The sequence below is a fragment of the Gopherus evgoodei genome, chromosome 14, assembly GCF_007399415.2.
Source record: "Gopherus evgoodei ecotype Sinaloan lineage chromosome 14, rGopEvg1_v1.p, whole genome shotgun sequence".
Lineage (NCBI taxonomy): Eukaryota > Metazoa > Chordata > Testudines > Testudinidae > Gopherus > Gopherus evgoodei.
In genome coordinates, this window is record NC_044335.1 from 16,772,396 (window position 1) to 16,792,034 (window position 19,639).

Consider the following 19,639-nt stretch of genomic DNA (forward strand, 5'->3'; position numbering starts at 1 on the left):
ATGAACCGGTGATAGTGTGGCTGATCTGGTTAGGTCCTGTGATGGTGTCGCTGGTGTAGATATGTGGGCAGAGCTGGCATCGAGGTTTGTTGCATGGATTGGTTCCTGAGCTAGAGTTACTATGGTGCGGTGTGCAGTTACTGGTGAGAATGTGTTTCAGGTTGGCCGGTTGGCCGTGGGTGAGGACAGGCCTGCCACCCAAGACCTGTGAAAGTGTGGGATCATTGTCCAGGATGGGTTGTAGGTCCCTGATGATGCGTTGGAGAGGTTTTAGCTGGGGACTGTATGTGATGGCCAGTGGAGTCCTCACCCACAGGCCAAACTGGACAGTCACTACGGAAAAGGATAAACGGACACAAATCAGGTATTAGGAATGACAATATACAAAAACCTGTAGGAGGACACTTCAACCTCCCTGGCCACGTATAGCAGACTTTAAGGTGGCCATCCAGCAGCAAAAAAACTTCAGGACCAGACTTCAAAGAGAAACTGCTGAGCTTCAGTTCATCTGCAAATTTGACACCATCAGCTCAGGATTAAACAAAGACTGTGAATGGCTTGCCAATTACAGAATCAGTGTCTCCTCCCTTGGTTTTCACACCTCAACTGCTAGAACAGGGCCTCATCCTCCCTGACTGAACTACCTCATTATCTCTAGCTTGCCTGCATATATATACCTGCCCCTGGAAATTTCCACTACATGCATCTGACGAAGTGGGTATTCACCCACGAAAGCTCATGCTCCAAAACGTCTGTTAGTCTATAAGGTGCCACAGGACTCCTTGCTGCTTTTACAGATCCAGACTAACACGGCTGCCCCTCTGATACTATGAGGAAAGATGTTTTTTCTGTCCTTGGTGGGTTTTCTAATACTATTTAATTAATTAAATAAGGGTGCATAGCGGAGGAGTGTCTGTGACATGAGACAAAGTATACTGTTCCCACCACTAAATAAGTTTCTGCCTCATCTTTTCTAAACAACATGAAAGAGGAGAAACTGAGCAAATCATACAGGCAATAGATTACTATAGTACCCTGGCTTTTAATACAAAGTGTTTCAAATATTACTATTAATGTGCCCTGTTTTGTTCAACAGGGAAAAGACTGCAAGAATGGATCAGTGTCATCTTATGCTTCTGTCTGATCTCTTTCAACTTCTACAGTCTCCTTTCCTACTTGAGCCTGGACCATACTCTCTCAGTTATTGTTGGGATATGTAAGTAGAAGCTATTCACAAGATAGTAATTGAATTGTAATAACATAAGTGTTCATCTTTCCCTGGTCACTGAAATGCATTTTGTGAAGCTGGAAGTATGTGCATGATCATAAGCATTTGTTCAGATGCTTGTCTCCTAATTTGAGGAGATAGGTAATGGAGTATCCTGCAACTAAATATTCAGTGTAGGGCGCCACTTCAAATTGAAATTCATCACTACTCGAGCTGTTGTTTCAACCATTTCTGTGCCCTTGTCCCAGATAAAATGGTTTTGCCTTGTAGAATAATGCTCACCTCTGTATCTGCTTTTCATCAGTGGATCTCAAAGAATTTTACGAAGGTCAGAAGGATCACTAATTGTTCTGATATTTTTCCCTGTTTTTTAATTTCTTTGAAATAATTACATGAGAATTGTTCAAAAGATAAATAACTGAGTTACAAAATTATTATGGATATTTATCCATTAAATAAATGCTTGCTATAGAAAGTCTTTAGCATTGCACCATAAAGGTGAGTACAAAGAAAGATACCTGTAAAATTTGGGCTTTTGAAGAATATATGCTCTTCTTTAGTATCTCTGATTATATTACACATGTGGAAATAAAGACGTCATGAGTATCAGAATCTGAGACCTGGCCTTCACCATCAAAATGTTAACTCTATCATTTAACTGAGGTAGCAGAAAAGACCTGCAATCTCCTTGTTGTGAGTAATCTATAAATAAGTGACTTTTGATCAGTTACTAGTCTGTTGAACTGGAAACCCATAAATGCAAATTGGAAAGATAAATAAACAGATCAGATTGCCTGGCAAAATCTGGTCTCTTTACTTTATCTTCCCAATTTGCATTTATGGGTGTCCAGATTGTCAGGGGCAGTCTAGTCCTTTTGCCTCGCTCTGGTGGTACAAAGGGGTTGAAAGCTGACTGGATTGCTTGAGCAGAGAGGTGCTTCTGCTTAAGGGAATGAATAGTAGGCTCCTACTTTGTGGCCTTGTCCCTGCACTGAAATGGGGGAAAGTGTTGGGAGGGGAAGGCTTGTGGCTGAAAGCATTGTTGCATCCTGATATTAGCAGGAATGGAGGGTTCTTTGGCTGCTCTGAATTGTACAGGAGCTGATGAAGAGCCAGCCTGAGAATCAGGGAGCCAAATTTGTTCCTCCTTTGGGGTACCCCTCCCACAGGCAGCACCGCAGAGAATCTGGCCTGATCACTTTCTGTATCTATTGTGGACTAGTTTGGGAATTTCTGGGGAAAATTTGTGTTTGGAAATACTACTTGCCTTTTTTCTAGACTTTCTTCATTCACATTGTATCACATGATGTTACACCAGTGACAGTGATGCGTATCCGCCTTACTAAACTGCTCTGAGATCTACTTGCAAAACTTGTACACTTTGTTTTATTTTCTGTTACAATCATCAATACAATTTTACTGATTAAATTGTGGCGAGATTCAGAGGGGAGAAGAAATTATGGAAAAACTCACTAAGTGTGAGTCCTCAAATTGGGAAAAAAAAACAACTATCAAATAAGTTATTAACAATGGTAGGGAAAGCGAATACAGTATGGAAGGCTATAAAATTGTGTTCTTATCAACACAGGTTATATGCTGTGCTGCTTCACTATCTCTTTCCGGGGTTTGTACAGGATTTATGAATCTGAATAGCAGTTATTTTTAATATCTGAGGTGTTGGAAGCTGTTTGTAGTGAACTCCTGCTATAGTAATTCTGCCTATTGTGAATGAGAAAAAGAAATCAAGTATTTCAATCTCATAATCTTGTTTATGGCAACCCTCAATTTATAGGGACCGAGTCAATCCCAAATTATACCATATTAACCCCATAGATAGAATGTATGTTGTGTGGATTTAATAGAACACAAAACTGAGTGGAAAGTGGTTCTGGTATATTAATAGAATTGGGTTCCATGTAACAGGTTGCACTCTTAACAACTTGAAATGCTTCCCAATGTACAGAGGGCAAAAAGCATCCCCAGGTGCCAAATATATCTGCTTTGAAGAGTCAGCATTTTAGTGGAATGACATTGCTTCAAAAGAACGCCACTGTGATTCCGTGTTGCACGGAGACTGTAATGGGAATTGGCAGAGAGGATTAGAGAGAGCATGCTAGCTTGGCATAGTGCTTGGCTTAGATTGTTAGCATCATGCTTTGTTGAGAAACCAGTATTTAACCTACAGTTTGTCAGATAGTTGGAACATACAAACGTCCCTAAAATGCTAACTTTCTGCCTCCTCTAGTGTATGTGACTTTTGTACCATGTAGTAAGGATGAATGGGAAGGAAAAACAAACATGGGTTTTACAGTAAGTGCTTTATTTATTTAATAGAAAAAAGTATATTTGCAGATGAATACCCTAAACCAGGGGTTCTCAAACTGGGGGTCGGGACACCTCGGGGGTCGTGAGGTCATTACATTGAGGGGTCACGAGCTGTCAACCTCCACCCCAAACCCTGCTTGCCTCCAGCATTTATAATGGTGTTAAATATATTAATAAGTGTGTTTAATTTATTAGGGGGTTCACACTCAGAGGCTTGCTATGTGAAAGGGATTGCCAGTAAAAAAAAAAGTTTGAGACCCATTGACCTAAACTCTTCTCAGCTGCTGTGCTTTCTAATATGCTTGTTCTCTGAGAAGGAGCCTTGAATAAATGTAATGTGAGCTGTATGTTTCACATTGTTGCTGTGGGTGGCGGACAGGAATCTAAATCCCTGTTCAGTGTGAGCAGTGTTACTTATTACAGGATACCAAGCAAGTACGACAATGACAGCTATTGGATATCACTTGCCTGAGCTTGCTCCTTGAACCTGAGCAGGAAGACTGCTTGGCCAGTTCTCAGTGGCTCTTAAACTTGTGTTTTGCTCATTTCGGGGTGTGGTGTGTGTGGTTTTCTCCCCCCCACTTTCACTATGAATTATTCCACCTGATTTACTTGAATTTTAGAATGTTGTCCCCTCTTCCCTTCTGTTTCCCATGTGTGGGATGGTGATGAAGAGAGAATGACATCTTGCATGGGAATTATCCCATAATCAAGAGACAATAGGGGAAGAAGTCGGCTTATTTTTAACTAGGGTGGATTAAAAATCAATGATTTTTTAAAAAACCACGCTTTTATTTAAGTAGGTTTTTTCCTCAAAAGCATTTTATCAAGAAAATCCAATCTAAAGATAGATCCATTATAGCTCAGAGATCTCATCATGGAATGGGATTATAAAGTCTAATTCTATAGTATGAGACAATATATTCGTGTAATGTTTAAGAAACATTTTGTAAATGAGTTCCAATAGTTCATGGATTAGGGACCCAATTTTATGGGGCTCCAGGGGCTTCTGTAAAGATTATTTAGGTTACTCTTTCTATCTACCCAATGGGACTCAGTGCTCAGTCTAGAAGATACCATCAGAGATGCTTAGTTTTGCAGTTCTCAAACTGTGGATTTGTGTCTCCAGACATAACATGCTTGTTAACAGCAAAAATGTTTATGTATATAATAGATGAGAAATAACAGACCTCAAATTTGTGTACACAAAGTCAATCCCTCACCTCTCTCTAAAAGGGCAAAGTTTCATGAATAGAAGAGTGTTGGGGGCGGAATAGGTCTGGGCAAGGAGAAGTCTGGAGATAAATGTGAAAAGGGAGGGACAGGCATTAGAAACAAAAGTGAAACTGTTCGAGCGGCATATTCCAGAAGTCTTGAGGTCTTTCTGAGTGTACCCTTCATTGATTTGAGATCTACCATATCATTCTCTCACTAGAAAGGAAACCCTATAATGGCAGCAGGCCATAAAAGACACCCAGTTTGGAAATAAGAACCATTCAAGAAATGTGTGCTGATGATGTTTTGAAGAAAGTCACATCAGTGAACTGGTAGAAGTCACTTAAGCACTTGGATTCAGAGACTGTTGAAGTGTTAATCTCAGTTGTAACAGCAGTAGCTTCTAAACCCAGGGTTGTGAATTCAATCCTTGAGGGGGCCATTTGGGGATCTAGTCGGGGATTGACCCTGCTTTGAGCAGGGGGTTGGACTAGATGACCACCTGAGGTCCCTTCCAACCCTAATAATCTATGATTCTGCTGGTGTAGAAAGAATATTTTCTTTCTTTGGACTAATTCATTCCAAACTGAGAAATCTTTTGGGACCTGTAAAAGCAGGAAAGCTTGTTTATTCTTTGCCACATTATGAACAAACAGGAAAATGAAAGAGAAGATGACTGAGTTAGATGCAGAAGCCAGTATTAAGTTTCTCATATTGACAGGGCTAATGTTGATTTGATTTTTTTAATATTTCATTAACTATTTTAGTTAAACAATTTTAACAAAAACAAACCCGACTTTAAAAACAACTTGAATGTTTAACTAAATTCAAAAATTTGTATTCTTTTGTTAAAATATGTTTGCTGTTGAAGGAAAAAAATCCAGAATACATAATACTGTTGTTTTAGTTAACTAAAACAATTTAAATGTCTGTCTGGTGATGTCCTCCTAATACAGCATGGCAAGAAAATCCTCCAAATATTAATGATTAACCTGTTGAATTGGAGATATTGGGAGTGAACTGACTTCATAAATATCTGCTTCAATTACCTTTGCTAAATGAAATAACCAAACAATCGTTCATTTTCTGATATAGCTGTAAAACTAATTGGAAACGTTTTTTCAAAATCACTTAAATGTATAGTGTGTACCTTCTAAAAATGAAACCTATATCTATCTCTGAGTTGTGCAGAATATGTATTAAGGTTATAACAACCAACAAGAATACACTTTTATATAGAAATCCATGATTAAATCGAGTCTTCTTGACTAGTGGTTTAAATCAAATCCAGTCTGTGTTTAACCCGTAGTAGCCAGCTGGGAACAGATTTCTTCTCAGAGGGAACAGTGATGAAAGATTGAGCCCTCGGTTGTCCCAGTTACGAGCTTAACTGATAAGGTAGCCAATTCACTGATAATAGTGTTTAAATAGCAGTGAATGATTAAAGTAGCAGAATTTGGTTTCTGTGTAAATATAGTAGTGTGGAAATAGCTGATAAACTATTCAAAAATGAGTGCAATAAAGTAATATAAATGTCACACAGCAACAAACAAGACGCTATGCTCTAATCTCCCTCTCCAGAGGAATAATATTATACCAGTGTTTCATTTGATCCAGGGTTACTTCTTTTCCCTCATATGCTTTCCCTAACCTTTCCTTAAAAAAAATAAAATAAAATATATATTAAACACACAAGGCCAAATTCAGCCCTGCAGTAAGCAGGTGTATCTTATATTGATTTAAATAAGTGAACCTGCTGATCCTGAGGTTGCTTTTGTTCCATAGTCAAGGATTCTTTGACTTTTTTATAGTTGTTCTGTTTCTGAAAAATGTCATTCTGAGTATGGGAATGTAGAGAATTATTCATCCCTGCACAAATGACTGGTCTGACACCCTCCTGAGTTCCTGAATCCCTGCTTTAGATGATCTCTGTCCCTGCTAAAGGGTTGCCCCGGGGTCATTTTAGCAAAACCCAAAGGGCTTTGAGCTCAAGAGCAGGAGTTCTCATTCTCTTATTGCAAAAGGTGGCATGGATTGGTGTGTGTTAATGTTATGAATCTGCTGTTGTGTTTAAAAATTTTAATTTAAAGCTCTAATTTTTTTTGTAACAATTGAAGCAACTAGTAACAGTGGAAAGCTCCATTATTATTACTGCTGTGTCACTGAAGGTCTTGAATGTTTAATTGAGAATCCTGAGCTAGATTCAATAGTACATGTCATTTGTTTGAATCCAGCACTGATCTATAGAGAATTGTTCCTTACCACCCATCTAGCCTGTGAAATGAATTGTGGGGTTTCAGTCCATTTCTAGTGGATGGCCATTGCATTACAACATCCATTGACAGAATTATTTGCCTCCTTTCTTGCTAGTGAAATTGCATGGGTTTTGGAGATGGGAAAGAGTCTTTTAAGGGTGAGGTGAATTGATTAGCTCTGTGGGGAAGCAGGTAGTGCTGCTGCCTGTGCTGTATCTGTTCTATGGGTAAACTGGAGTTCTGGCTGCAGATTCCATTCACTAGTGCTACATTTTTCAATGTAAAAACAAAAGAAGTGGGAGGAGTTACTCCGTGTGAAGGTGAAAACATGGGGAACTACCAAAAATCTGTTCAACTGTAAAATATTAAAGATCCAGAACAGCTGCTGCAGTAGTAACTAATGGTTTTCTTGTCATTAGTTTTCTGGTGCCCCTTCTTCAGGCTCCTTTGCAAAGTGTGTGTTTTGAGCATGAGGTTCAAAGTGCCTGGAGATAAGACAGATGTGCTAACTCTACTTAAAAAAGTATGCTAAAAATCACAGTACGTATGTTGCAGCACTTTCAGTGGTTCAGGCTGACTACTCAAGTCCAAGCCTGTTCAGCTCCTGGGTCCAAGCTCAGGACGAGACTGAGACACAGCATCCATGCTTTGGCACTCTAGCTCATGTGCAGCTAGAAAGTGTCTGGCTCCCCAGGCTGGGGGGCATGCTCCCAGCTGCAGTGCAGACATGGTCACATTACACTCCCTCTCTGTCAGTGCCTTACAGGATAGGAAAAAATCCTTTATTTTTTGCTGTTGAATTTACTTAAAATGTATTTAGTGACATTCACTGACTCCGGAAACACTTCCAGCTTTAGGGGCCTGGATCCTGTGTGTGCAGGCTGTCATGAAGGCAGTCATTTTGTTGGAGCAAAAGGGAGTGCCAATTGCTTGCTTTTGGCAACTTCTGCTTATCCGCCCAGTATCTTCCCAGCTAATCTTTGCATGTATGTAACCCTACTTAATGCACGTAGGCAAAATACATAGGAGAAAGATGTTAAGTGGAACCAACTTGTCTGTAAAAGGAACTTGAGAAATGGAAGCTCTGCATGAAAGGGATGTTTGTAACCTAGTGTTAGAGCAAGGGTTAACTATCTGAACTATTCGCTTATCATCTAGGCTGCTTCCTCCCCACCTACTCAGGATAGACGCTAGGCAGATGCATCCTGATTACCCCTAAAGAGGAATGTAAACGATGTATAGGCTAATGGAATGTATGCATGCTAAGTTGTTTGTTACAGAGTATAAGAAGGCTGACTCTTAGCTTGTAAGGTGTGTCCTCTTCCTTTGGCATTAGCCGAGAAAGAGGCACCCGCTCAGCTGACCGAGAATAAAGGTTTGGTACCCGTCTTCCTGTCTTCCGTGCCTCCTTGGGGTAATTGAGTAGCTCCAGGGGGAAACGAGCCTATTTGGCTAACAATTTGCCTGGGTGACGTGAGAAGATTCTTTTATTAGATATCATCTGACTTGGCACGTTGTAATGTGCTGTGCTAAATCATATGCTATGTGACTCTCATGCAGGGAGAGAGGCTGGCCAAGAACTTTGTTTTGGTTTCAGATTTCTGAATTAAAGATTCTGTATTTGTTTGCTCAAAGGTGATCTGGAGAGGAAAGGAGAATTGAAAATGTGCCTAATCCTGGCCTTTCCTGATGTGCACAGATGGCCTGAGAGGGTTGTATTTTTGTTTTGTTTTAAAGGGTGGGGGTTGTGTGTGTGGGCTTCTGAACTTCTAACATAAAAGCAAGCAGGTCTTGTTTGCTGTGGATCTCTCTAGTGACTGGAGAGCTGTGGAAAGTCTCATTGTGAGGCAAAGCTGAGCCGTTTGAAGGGGAAGTGATATTAAGATTGTTTATAACTCTGCAGTTTTTAACACTTCATTGCATACTGGCATGGATGTCTTTGCCAAATACCCAGAGAGGGCAGGTGTATTTGTCTGTTACAGCTATCCCTCTATTCCATTTTGTTTCTTACAGCTGTCCCCATACTCCATTTTGTTTTTGTTCTCCTCCTGTGGCCGCCCTTCCCTGGCTGTTAAGTTGTTTACCAGGGCCACTGCCCTTCTCAAAGGGAGGGCCCCTTAAGTTGTTTAACAAGAGCCATTGCCCTTCTCAAAGGGATGGCCACTTGTGCTGCATGCTAAATGGGACCACTGCCCTGTTCAAAGGGTTAGTCCTGTTATCACCTCGTTGAACCTGGGCTCGGTGTAGGGCAGGCAATGTCCAGAGCTGCAAGACCTATTGTGTTTTTAAGATCTTGGGCATGAGTTATAAGCCTCATGTGCTTTTGAGTCACCATTGCACAGGACTCTGCCCAGACATGTCTCTGTGCTCGCCTGCAGTTTTTCCCTGTGCCGCCTCCCCTGTGACAGAGGGAACCTATCAGGATTACTGGCGGGAAACTGCCTAAGTTTGCCTTTAAAAACAGACATTTTTGAAACCAACATCAGAAAGGTTCCTGCATGGCTGCCTGGTCTGATCAGCCAGGGGTTTTGGGGGGGTCCTTTCTCCGGGCTCGTTTTATTTTTGAGCGTACCCCCGGTTTTTGAACCCCCCCACAAAGAACGAATTGCTACCTGAGAGATGTCCTGATTATTGAGACTGTACCGAGCCCTCCTTGCTTCTGATGTTACTGCTGCTTCTGCCTTTGCTGCTGCCTTGGGGACTGGTAAGAATCCCTCTGTGAAACTTTCCATACTTTTATTTCATTACTTTAGCTGCTGGCTCTGTTTCCCTAGCACACAGACTCAAGCTAAACTTTGGTCTGTGTCTTAAAACCTCTCTTAAACTCCGCGGCGCTTTGCCGCTAAAAATAAGTTTGTGCCGCTGCTAAGCTCTGCTCCTGTGGGCTTTGCCTCGGGACTCTCTGCTTTCAGCTGTAGCCACTGCTGCAGCCACCATCCCTTGGCTTCCTTGGGAGCTGGATCCTGGGCACATACCACTCTGCCCTCTGTAACTTTTCCATAGCATAAGGTGCACCATAGGTTTTGTTTTTTTAGTTTAATAAGTCATATTTTGTTACGATTGTAGAGCTTGTAAGGTTCACCTGCCTTGTTATAGTTTACTGTTTTGTTGCTCCGTATAGTTGCTTGTTATAGTTTTGCTTAGAATTGTGATATTTGTTGTTTTGCCTAGTCATTGGTTAAGATAAGGTTTTTGCTGCTTAAATTCGTCTTCCCGCTGTCCCGATCTCTCCCTGAACTTTCCCGTGTCTGTTTTTCCCCTGCTCCAATCTCCCCCTCTGTGTGCTTCTCCGTGTCTCCCTGTTATAACACTTTGCTGCTTTTTCCCCCGCATCTGCACTCCCTCCGAACTTCCCAAACCCCTTGCTGCTTCTCCCCCTGTGAAACTTCCCAAACCCTTTGCCGCTTTTTTCCTTTGTTTTTGGTGTCCGCTTGTTGCTTAAACCTCTCTAGCCCTTCTTTACACTTCTCCACTGCCCCTCCCCTACCGAAGATCACTATCACGCTGCTCCATTGTCCTTACCCTGCAGGGCTTCAGAGTCTCTCGCTGCTTCCAGCCGCACTCTCCTCTCATCAGTTGCCACTAATCATTCACTTCCCTCCCCCCTCCTGTTCCTTGACCCAGCCTTTAGGTACACTCTTGCAGATTATCTGCTATCCTAGCCTCACAAATTAATGACTTAATTTTCTTTTATATCGTTACATTACATAATTTCACTTATCACCCATATTGTATTATTGCACTGTGATTCACATTTTACTTGTAATTATAACACCCATTGGTTGCTTCCACTTTTCTGATATACTTTGTATTTGCATTGATACCATTGTGTTACATTGTGTATAAGGCCACTAACCACTTAATACATTCTATCTAAGATTGTTGACCATTTTATATAGAAGCTACCATTTTAGTTTGCATTTCTTTTTGATACGCTTATTGACTGTACTGTATCCCATTGTGCTGAACCCCACTTACTGTACCCCAGTAGAACTACCTACACTGTTCAATAAGAACCCTCCCATCATTGTCTATTGTAAACACCCTATACAACCCATCCCATCGTATTTCATTGTTCCCACCACTTCCTTTTTCCTTTAATAAAGAAATTAATTGGCACCCCACCTGTGTGGTAATTGCTCCCCAAGATCCCATATACCTGCAGGCAGGGAGAGTATTAAGTATGTCTACACTAGAAAAGTAAGTCAACCAGGAAGAGGAGAGGGCTGAGTTCTAGTTGCGGGGCCTACGGTGGAATTGACAAGACAGCCAACTGCCAATGAAAGGGACCTGTCTTAACTACGACCTTGTAAGACTTATGCCTCTCATGGAGGTGGAGTTATTATGTTGGTGTAGCAGGGCAATTACATCCGCAGGAGGAAGATCGTAGAAACTGACATTATTAGGTCGATGTAAGCTCCATTAGGTCTACCTAACTGTGTAGTGTAGACCGGCCCTCAGTTAAAGTGAGACCTTGGGCTACATTGTGAAACAGTACTTCCCCTCTCTACCCCCTGCTCGCCCCACCCATTCTCCATGTAGAATCCTTACTGCAAAACTAGACAAGATGAGACTTGCCGGTCTTGACATTTTAAATGGGTTTTCTCCCTTGTTTTTCAGGCCTTCAGTAAATGTCATAAAGCAGCCAAAAAACCCACAAAAAACAACAAATGCAGATGAAACTTAAAATCTTTTGTACCTTTAGGGCTGACTTGTGGTATTTGATATCTTTGATGTGTATTGGATAGCTAAGTGACAAGCGCAGTATAAATCTTGGTAGATAGGAAATTTATCCCTTTGTCTTTTTGAGGTAGATGCATTGAATTCCACGCTGCCTTGAGTACATATCCATGTGAGCCCACTAACTCAATTAGAGCTAGCACAAGTGTGTCTAACCCAAGCTGGGAATCGCACCAGTGTAAACATATGTATGTAGCCTGTTCTGAAAGAATAGATGTCTTGGTTAGAAAATCCCACATGCACTACTACTGCAGCTGCACTGCAGAAGGGTGCAATGATTCTTACAAGTATGTAGCTGAATGCTTTGGGATCCGTCAAAGTGAAATGTACGTTATTTTATAAAACTGGGCCCTTTACCTTGAGCCCTACACATACTGCACTATTGAAATGCTGCCACCTTTGGGGTGGAGGTGCTAGCTAGTGCTGCCAGAGGAACTGTTCAACAGCCACACTAGGGGCAGACACAGGCCTTGTACGAAGTGCATCATAGGATCCTTGAGGTATATTTGAGTATTACGTTATCCTCCAAAAGGGACCTCCAGAGTAAACTGTGTGGTACTGCAAAGGGCTGCATTGATCCTGCTTGACTGGAACCAGAGACTTCAGAGAGTGTCCGTGTGTGGCAAGAGGATTTGCTTACTAAGTCACCTCAGGAGGTGAACTGCTGGGGGAAGGGGGTTTTTTAGCAAATGGGGAAGCCTCCCTTTTGGTTCTTCTGCTGCATCCTCTACTATACCAGCCTGCTCTGGGGTCCGCATGCTGCCATCATTTTTCTGAAGAGACAGTAGAGCAGAAGAGTTCCTATGTCAGTATCCTCTGTATAACCATCAGTTTTCAGTTCTAAACAGAATTCTGCACTAGTGCATGTGTAAGTGTGATAGAAGAACGTCTGGCTCGCCAGCTAGCTGTGTGCATTCAAAGCAAGCTAGTTTTGTTGCTGGTTGTTGTTGTGCCCCCCCCCCCCCCTTGGTTCTTTAGTTGCTGAATTGGGGGATGGGTTGTTTTGCTCAAGTTTTCTATCTGATAGATGTTTGCTTAAAAGCCAATTCCTGTGGCCTATCCTTGTGTTTAGTGTCTGGCTCCCCGGCTGATTTTGCTGGCAGCTTCTGACTGTAACTCAAGCTACAGTGTCTGACAGGCTTTTTCCCATCTTTCTGGGCACTTCTTACCTTTTGGTACCTTCTTAGATGTAACTCTCTCTTGTGTACTGGGGAATTTAGAAACCCCTTAAGAGACAAAACTTTAATGCAGCCAACTTCTGTCAGTTCCTCTCTAAGGGAATAGAGAGCATCTCAGGAGATGTTTCCATCCTTCCAGTACTTGCTTTTTGAATCTTTTGGACTGAACTGAATGAGACTCCCAATGTGTAAGGCTACGCAGCACAGGTGTCCCAGAACTGCAAGAGGCCAGATGAGTCATTTGTGTCTTTAGTTTAACAGAGAATGTGTCAGGCTCTTCTCAGACAGCCTATCATGTTCACTTTGAATTGCTGCGGCTGTTTTGCATCTAACTCTCTTCCCCTCACACTTTGGTAGTTTAACCAGAAGAACCTATTAGTGTGGAACGTAGATGGGTGTTACTGTTATGGGAATACCTAAAACAAGTGCTTCTAGGTGTAAAGATGTGTTACCAGTAAACATATGTATGTTTCTATCTGTTCGGGGAATTTGTCTTGAGTGTTTTCCCTTCCAACTTTTGCCTCCTAACCCCCTCAACTTGCAAATGTTCTTCATTCACTTTAAACAGCAGTTGTGGTTAAGTACACAACCTAGGGAAAAATAAAACACTTCAATACATGTGACTCTCCTCAGTCCAACACACCTATTCCCAAAAATCTCCTGAGTAGGAATCTATCTAAGGTATGCAACTTCAGCTATGAGAATAGCATAGCTGAAGTAGAGATATCTTAGATCGAATTAAAATTACTTCACGTCCTTGCGGCGCTGGATTGATGGTAGCGGCTCCCCCATCGACTTGGCTTCTGCCTCTCGCACTGCTGGAGTTCAGCAGTCGACAGTGATTGGGAATCGATTTTTATCATGTCTATACTACACGTGATAAATCGATCCCTGGTAGATCGATTTGGTACCCACCAATCTGGCGGGTAGTGTAGATGTACCCTAAGAGTGAAACTTCACTTAGTCCAGTATAAGACTGCTCTGTTGGTGGAATTCACTTGCAAATCACAACCAAGGGAAGGTACAGTTATATTTAGCATGACATTGGCGTTATCCCCATTAACGTATCTGATTTGTCACAAATCCAAAAAGAACTTTATCTGTGGAACTCCCAGGCATATGTGGTGCACTGCTGTCTAGCTCCTTCCCTGCTCTATAGGGTAGGCAACCTATGGCATGCATGCTGAAGGCGGCACGCAAGCAGATTTTTCAGCGGCACTTACACTGCCCAAGTCTTGGACACCAGTCTGGAGGGCTCTGCATTTTAATTTAATTTTTTAAATGAAGCTTCTTAAACATTTTAAAAACCTTATTTACTTTACATACAACAATAGTTTAGTTCTTTATTATAGACTTATAGAAAGAGACCTTCTAAAAACGTTAAAATGTATTACTGGCATACAAAACCTTAAATTAGAGTGAATAAATAAAGGCTCGGCACAGCACTGCTGAAAGGTTGCCAATCCCGCTATAGAGTTTGGGAGCTCAGGTCACCAGAGAATTGTCAGTGTTGTGTAACTTGCTCTAATACCACGTCCTTGGTTACATTCTGTTCTCTGGCTGTTGCAGTTTTGGTTTTCCCTGTCCTCTCCTGCCTGCCATCTGTTGCTAAACAGCCCAAAACCATCAGAAGCTGCTGTTTCCTAGGCTTCTGCTTCTCTTGATGCATGGTATAAAAGTTCCAAGCTTCTTAGCACATCTCAGTTCTTTAAAGGGTCAGTCACATTCACTGGCTGTATCTCACCAGTATACCTAGAAACTCTTTACTGAGTTCTCCACAATGATGCTCATTTTGTGACAATAACCGCCAGCTCAAGATCTTGCTCCACTAGCCATCATGCCTTTGCCTCTGCCAAGGTCCCTTGCAGCCTCTTGTTTCTGTACTTCAAGACTGTTTGTATCTGAGGGCAAAACCAGCCACAGCCTTTCTGGCAAAAACCAAGGCCTAGCCTCTTACTTTAATAAAACTTCCTCCCTTGCATGCCAATGATGTGAGGGTTATGCCTCTGGATATTGAAACCACCTCTGTTGCTGTTCTTTGCTCTAGTTAAAATGCCTGATTAAACTCTCTGCCTGTGAAATCTGGTTTCACTGTTGAGGCCTGTCAGTTTTATTCAGTTCATGATCAGTAGGCTGCTTTTGAAAGAAACGCCCTTCTGTGTGTTCCAGGCCTCTGTTTCCACTTTTTTTCAGCGGAATGACATTCTGCATTAATAGTCTAAAATCGCTTTAAAAGTAGCCCAAAACTAGACAAATATTTTTATTGGGCTAGTAGCCGATTCTGTTTGTTGAAATGAAGTGTTTTTTTAACACCACATTGGTCTATATATCAAATAACAGCAAATGAAAGCTTTCATTAGATACGTAGTTCAGAACGGATTAAAAAAAACATTAAAAAAATTAAGAACAAAATTATATATTTCTAATTACATTCAATGATGGTAGTCAATGTCCATTGTTCTTGGCCGTGATATTTTCTGAGATCTTTCTAATCCATCATAAAATAAACGTTCAGAGTTCCTATTGATTGGATTGAATAAGATCAAGTTCAGCAAAAGTCCCTTTCTCTGCTGTTCTACAGTGGCCTTGCTTCTGATCAACATGAAACTCGTGCATCCCTGAATTACAAACTTTGGGCTTCCATCTTTACTGGATATGTGACTGGCCCTCCCTAATGTTATCACTCACAATTGGGCTATATTTTTCTCTCCAGATCTCACTCAGAAAGGAAGAACGTTCTTTATAGTCATACAGACATAGGAGTCCAGAGACCTTAGTTCTATCCCATGTGTTGGTATAGGCTTCCTGTGTGACTTTACACAAGTCACTTAGCATCTATGCTTCCATTTCCTCATTTAAAATGGGAGAATGCCTGCCTCATGAGGAAAACGAGGCTACTTTCATTAATGTTTGTAAGATGCTTGGAGATCCTTGAATCCAAGTGTTGTAAAGTGCGAAGTATTATCCCCACCACAAGTGCCAGGTATAATCCCACATCCTCTTTTTCCATACTCCTTTCTGCCAGAATTACCCACCTGCGCATTGGCTAGATTGTAAATGAAACCTACCTAGCAATGCTGTTTGCTAGAAAGTAAGCTGCTAGCACTTGCTGAGATTTCAAACTGCCTTCGAATAAGACATGTCTTACCAAACTCTTCACTCTTCCCCTGATCTTGGTGTTTGATAGTGACTACTCCTGAAACACTGTGTAAAAAAATATTCTCTCAGATCCTTCCACAGAGACTTATTTCTGCTTTTCTTCTCTTCCTTTTTCAATTATCTTGAAAGTTTCAAGGCCACATGATCCTCACAGAACATACTTCAGTTTGTGTGAAGTCAGGTGAGAGAGAATTGGGTACACGGCTGCTACAGTCTCCGTATTCGTAGTATTTGAGGCTATGTGTACACTACAGATTAAGTTGACGAAGTTACGTTGCTCAGGTGAATTAGCCACCCCCTTGAGCAACATAATTTATGTTGGTGTAAGCGCTGGTGTGAACAGCACTAAGTCGCGGGAGAGCTTTCCCCATCAACATAGCTACGCCACTCATGGCCGGGCTGGAGTAATTAAGCAAACCAGAGAGCTCACTCCTGTCAGCTTAGAGCAGCTACACAGAGAGCTTATAGTGCCGCAGTTGTATTGATGCCAGCTGTAAGATCTCTAGTGTAGCCGTAGCTCAGGTTTTTAAAATAAACTCCACCTATTCCTTTTCCCCTTTAAGTAGAAGCCACACATTCTTTCAGATTCATGATGTGGGGTGATTCCAGAGGCTGAATGCTGTCCCACACTGGCTAGCTGTATGTCTAGCATATCAATCTATCTTAGAACAAGACAGTCTTGTTCTAAAAATGCATTAATCATGGCTTGTTTGTGGATTTTTTTTTGTTTATATTTTTTATGGTAGTACCTAGGGACTAGCCAAATCCGGGCTTCATTGTGACAGGCACCGTACAAGAACAGTAGTGGACAGTTCCTTCTCTGAAGAGCTTAGTCTAAATTGACAAGGCAAGACAAAGGACAGAGAAAAAGAATAAAACTTGTTGGTTCCATTATTGTTGTTGGGGGCAGAGAGACACGTGTCTGGGATTAGCTAAACAAAGACAAAGGGAAGGGCAAAGAGGTGAGGGGGACCTTCAGAATATACTATGTGAGGCGGGGAGTGAGTGAGCTGCACTGTCTCTGCACCGCACGCAGGCGAAGAGAATTCCTGCAGTACTTCATTGTATTAACAAGAAAGACTAGTCTTCCCTTGTTTCATAAAGTGTCTGCACTTTGGAAATCCTGCTAATGTCAAACAAAATCTTGCTAACAGTCCCAGGACAGATGATCTAAGCATCCTGATTCCAACAGGGTGTGTGGCTCCATAACCCCAAAGTAAAAAGCATGTCAACATCAATTCATGACTAGGAGAAACCCAGCCTGTCTCACTGCTAGATAAAAATGCAAAGGTAATTTATTAAAATGGTGCATCCTAGAAGGAGGTGTTTGAGGCTCTCTTTAGAGCAGCAATGAGATGCCAGGATAGCATAGCCAGGCAAGCTAACGATATAACCATTAACTTCTGGTTTGGGTCACAAGTAGTGACATGGGTCTGCTTGTCTTTGCCTAAACCCTAGCAGACCCACATGACAAAAGCACCATCTCCTCTGGGGAGCTGAGGTGGAGGGGAGGTCTAAAGGTATGTCTACACTGCAACTAGACACCCGTGACTGGCACATGCCAGCTGGCTTGGGCTGTGGGACTGTTTGATTGCAGTGTAGACTTCTGGTCTCAGACTGAAGCCCAGGCTCTAAGACCTGCGAGTTGGGAGGGTCCCAGAGCTCAGGCTGCAGCCCAAGCCGGAATGTCGTTACCACAGGTAACCTGCCTGAGCCTATGAACCCAAGTCAGCTGACTTGGGCCTGCCGTGGGTATCTAATTGCAGTGTAGACATACCCTAAGGCATCTGGAAGAGAAGATGCTTGCCTGCTGAGTAGAAAGCGAGGAGCCCCGTTTTCTTGGAGTGGCAGACCAAGGTACCAGAAAGAATCAGTGAGGCAGTTTGGGTATTACCCTCCAGTTATATACAGCAAAAATAGAATGCAACTCTGTTCTTACCTTGTTTTTAAAAACTAGCTGGTGTTTTTAGAGTTAAAAAGTCAGAATATGTCTGACATCTGTGATTTTTGTAACCAAGCCAGTTTTAAAATGTTAATGTGACTGTAAAAAAAGTGGAGAACTAAAAAAAACTTCCAGAAACTCTGACCGTGGCTATACAGCTAGTTCTATTATGTGGCTTCCTATGAGCAGTTAACCAGCTCCTCAAATAAAGCATGCACCTGCCTTTAGTACACGTATTGCTAGACTACGAGCTTCTGCTTTGTGAATTGCATTCCAAGGGTCAGATGTGAATGGTGTGGTTCATTTAGGTTTTATACTGGTTGCTAGCCAATCCCTTTATTGAAATGTGTTACACACACACCCCTCATTTATTTACTTCTCTGATCCCAAGGTGCCCTTTGACAATGAATTGAAAGATCAGTGTGATGCTTAGCTTGGCAGGAGTTGTGTATAGCTTCCATGTGACTCCTTCCAGGATAAAACCCCTAATCAGTTTCCAGGTATACTTTATTTGCATATTACACTTCGCAGATGTTGAAATTTAGGTGAGTGTCTACTGAATGGCTTTAAACAGAGCTGCAGAAGGAGTGGGTGTGGGGGAGGAGCATACTGCTGTTCTTGACAGTTTAAGTGCAATTATACACTGAGAAACTAACGCACCTTTTTACTCAGTAGAGTTCTTCTCTGTGGCCGAATTCAGCAGACAAGACTTCAAATGCCCAGAGACTGTAATTCTATTATACCTGCAGAGCAAACACAGCTCCACAAGGGATTTGGATTCTATTCCTGCTTATGTATCAACAAAATTGTAACCAAATCCTGCCCTTGGTGACACTTCTGAAATTCCATTCAGAGCAATAAGGGCAAAGTTGGATCTGTAGAATCTATTACTAATTTTTTTTAGTACCTATTGCTGGCCATGTGATTAAGGTGGTGTTGGGTTTTGACCTATAAGACTCTTAATGCCTTGGGACTTGCCTACTTGAGAGACTGTCTGTCTCTGTGCCATGGTGCCACAGCTGTGATCAGCGGAGGCCTTTGAGCTTGACTGCCCCCTCTCCCCATCTTGCCCCTATAAAGTGGCCGCTGGCAGAGCTTTCTCTCTAAGGACTTTCCTGCTAATTATCTCTCTCCAATAGGTGGACATTCTGGGCATGCTGTAAATCCTGTCTGGTGAAGAGCTGAGGCAGCTGATGGTAGAATTTCAGTGTAGTGAGGAAGTATGATAGGGTCATCTTAAGATGCATTGGTCACACAACTGATCAGATGATGTCTGGCGGGAAGATGTGCTGTTGCTTCAATCAATTTTTATTTCTCTTTAAATGTCCCAAAGTTACCCTGAGCTTTTGAACAGGTGCTTTTGGTGAAGAGTTTGTATAAAACTAAAATTTAAATAAATCTACTTATCTGCAGGAACAGAACAACACAGCTTAAATTTAAAATTTTAAAACGTAGTGCACCTGGCTGGCAGTTTAAAAATATATATATTCTTCTTTACAAACTGTCCATGGTTGTCTACAGATTTAGACACATTCTTCTACATCTACCATGCCACTGTAATAACTCTTCAGCATAGAACACTTTCTGCAGGGAATCA

General features: G+C 41.8%; 1 protein-coding gene and 1 long non-coding RNA gene across 2 annotated transcripts in view; both read left to right on the forward strand.

Moving 5' to 3' along the window:
* The window catches only part of LOC115634864 (transmembrane protein 189-like), a 33,479-nt gene that overhangs the window by 8,415 nt on the left and 5,425 nt on the right, over nt 1-19,639 (forward strand). The window contains exon 3 of the mRNA XM_030532806.1: nt 1,097-1,216. Within this exon, the coding sequence (XP_030388666.1) occupies nt 1,097-1,216 (120 nt within the window). The remainder of the gene's footprint in view (nt 1-1,096; nt 1,217-19,639) is intronic.
* On the forward strand, nt 5,958-15,754 carry LOC115634866. The gene is made up of 3 exons (XR_003996464.1): nt 5,958-6,058; nt 6,476-6,482; nt 15,742-15,754. It is a non-coding gene; the product is annotated as an uncharacterized LOC115634866 (long non-coding RNA).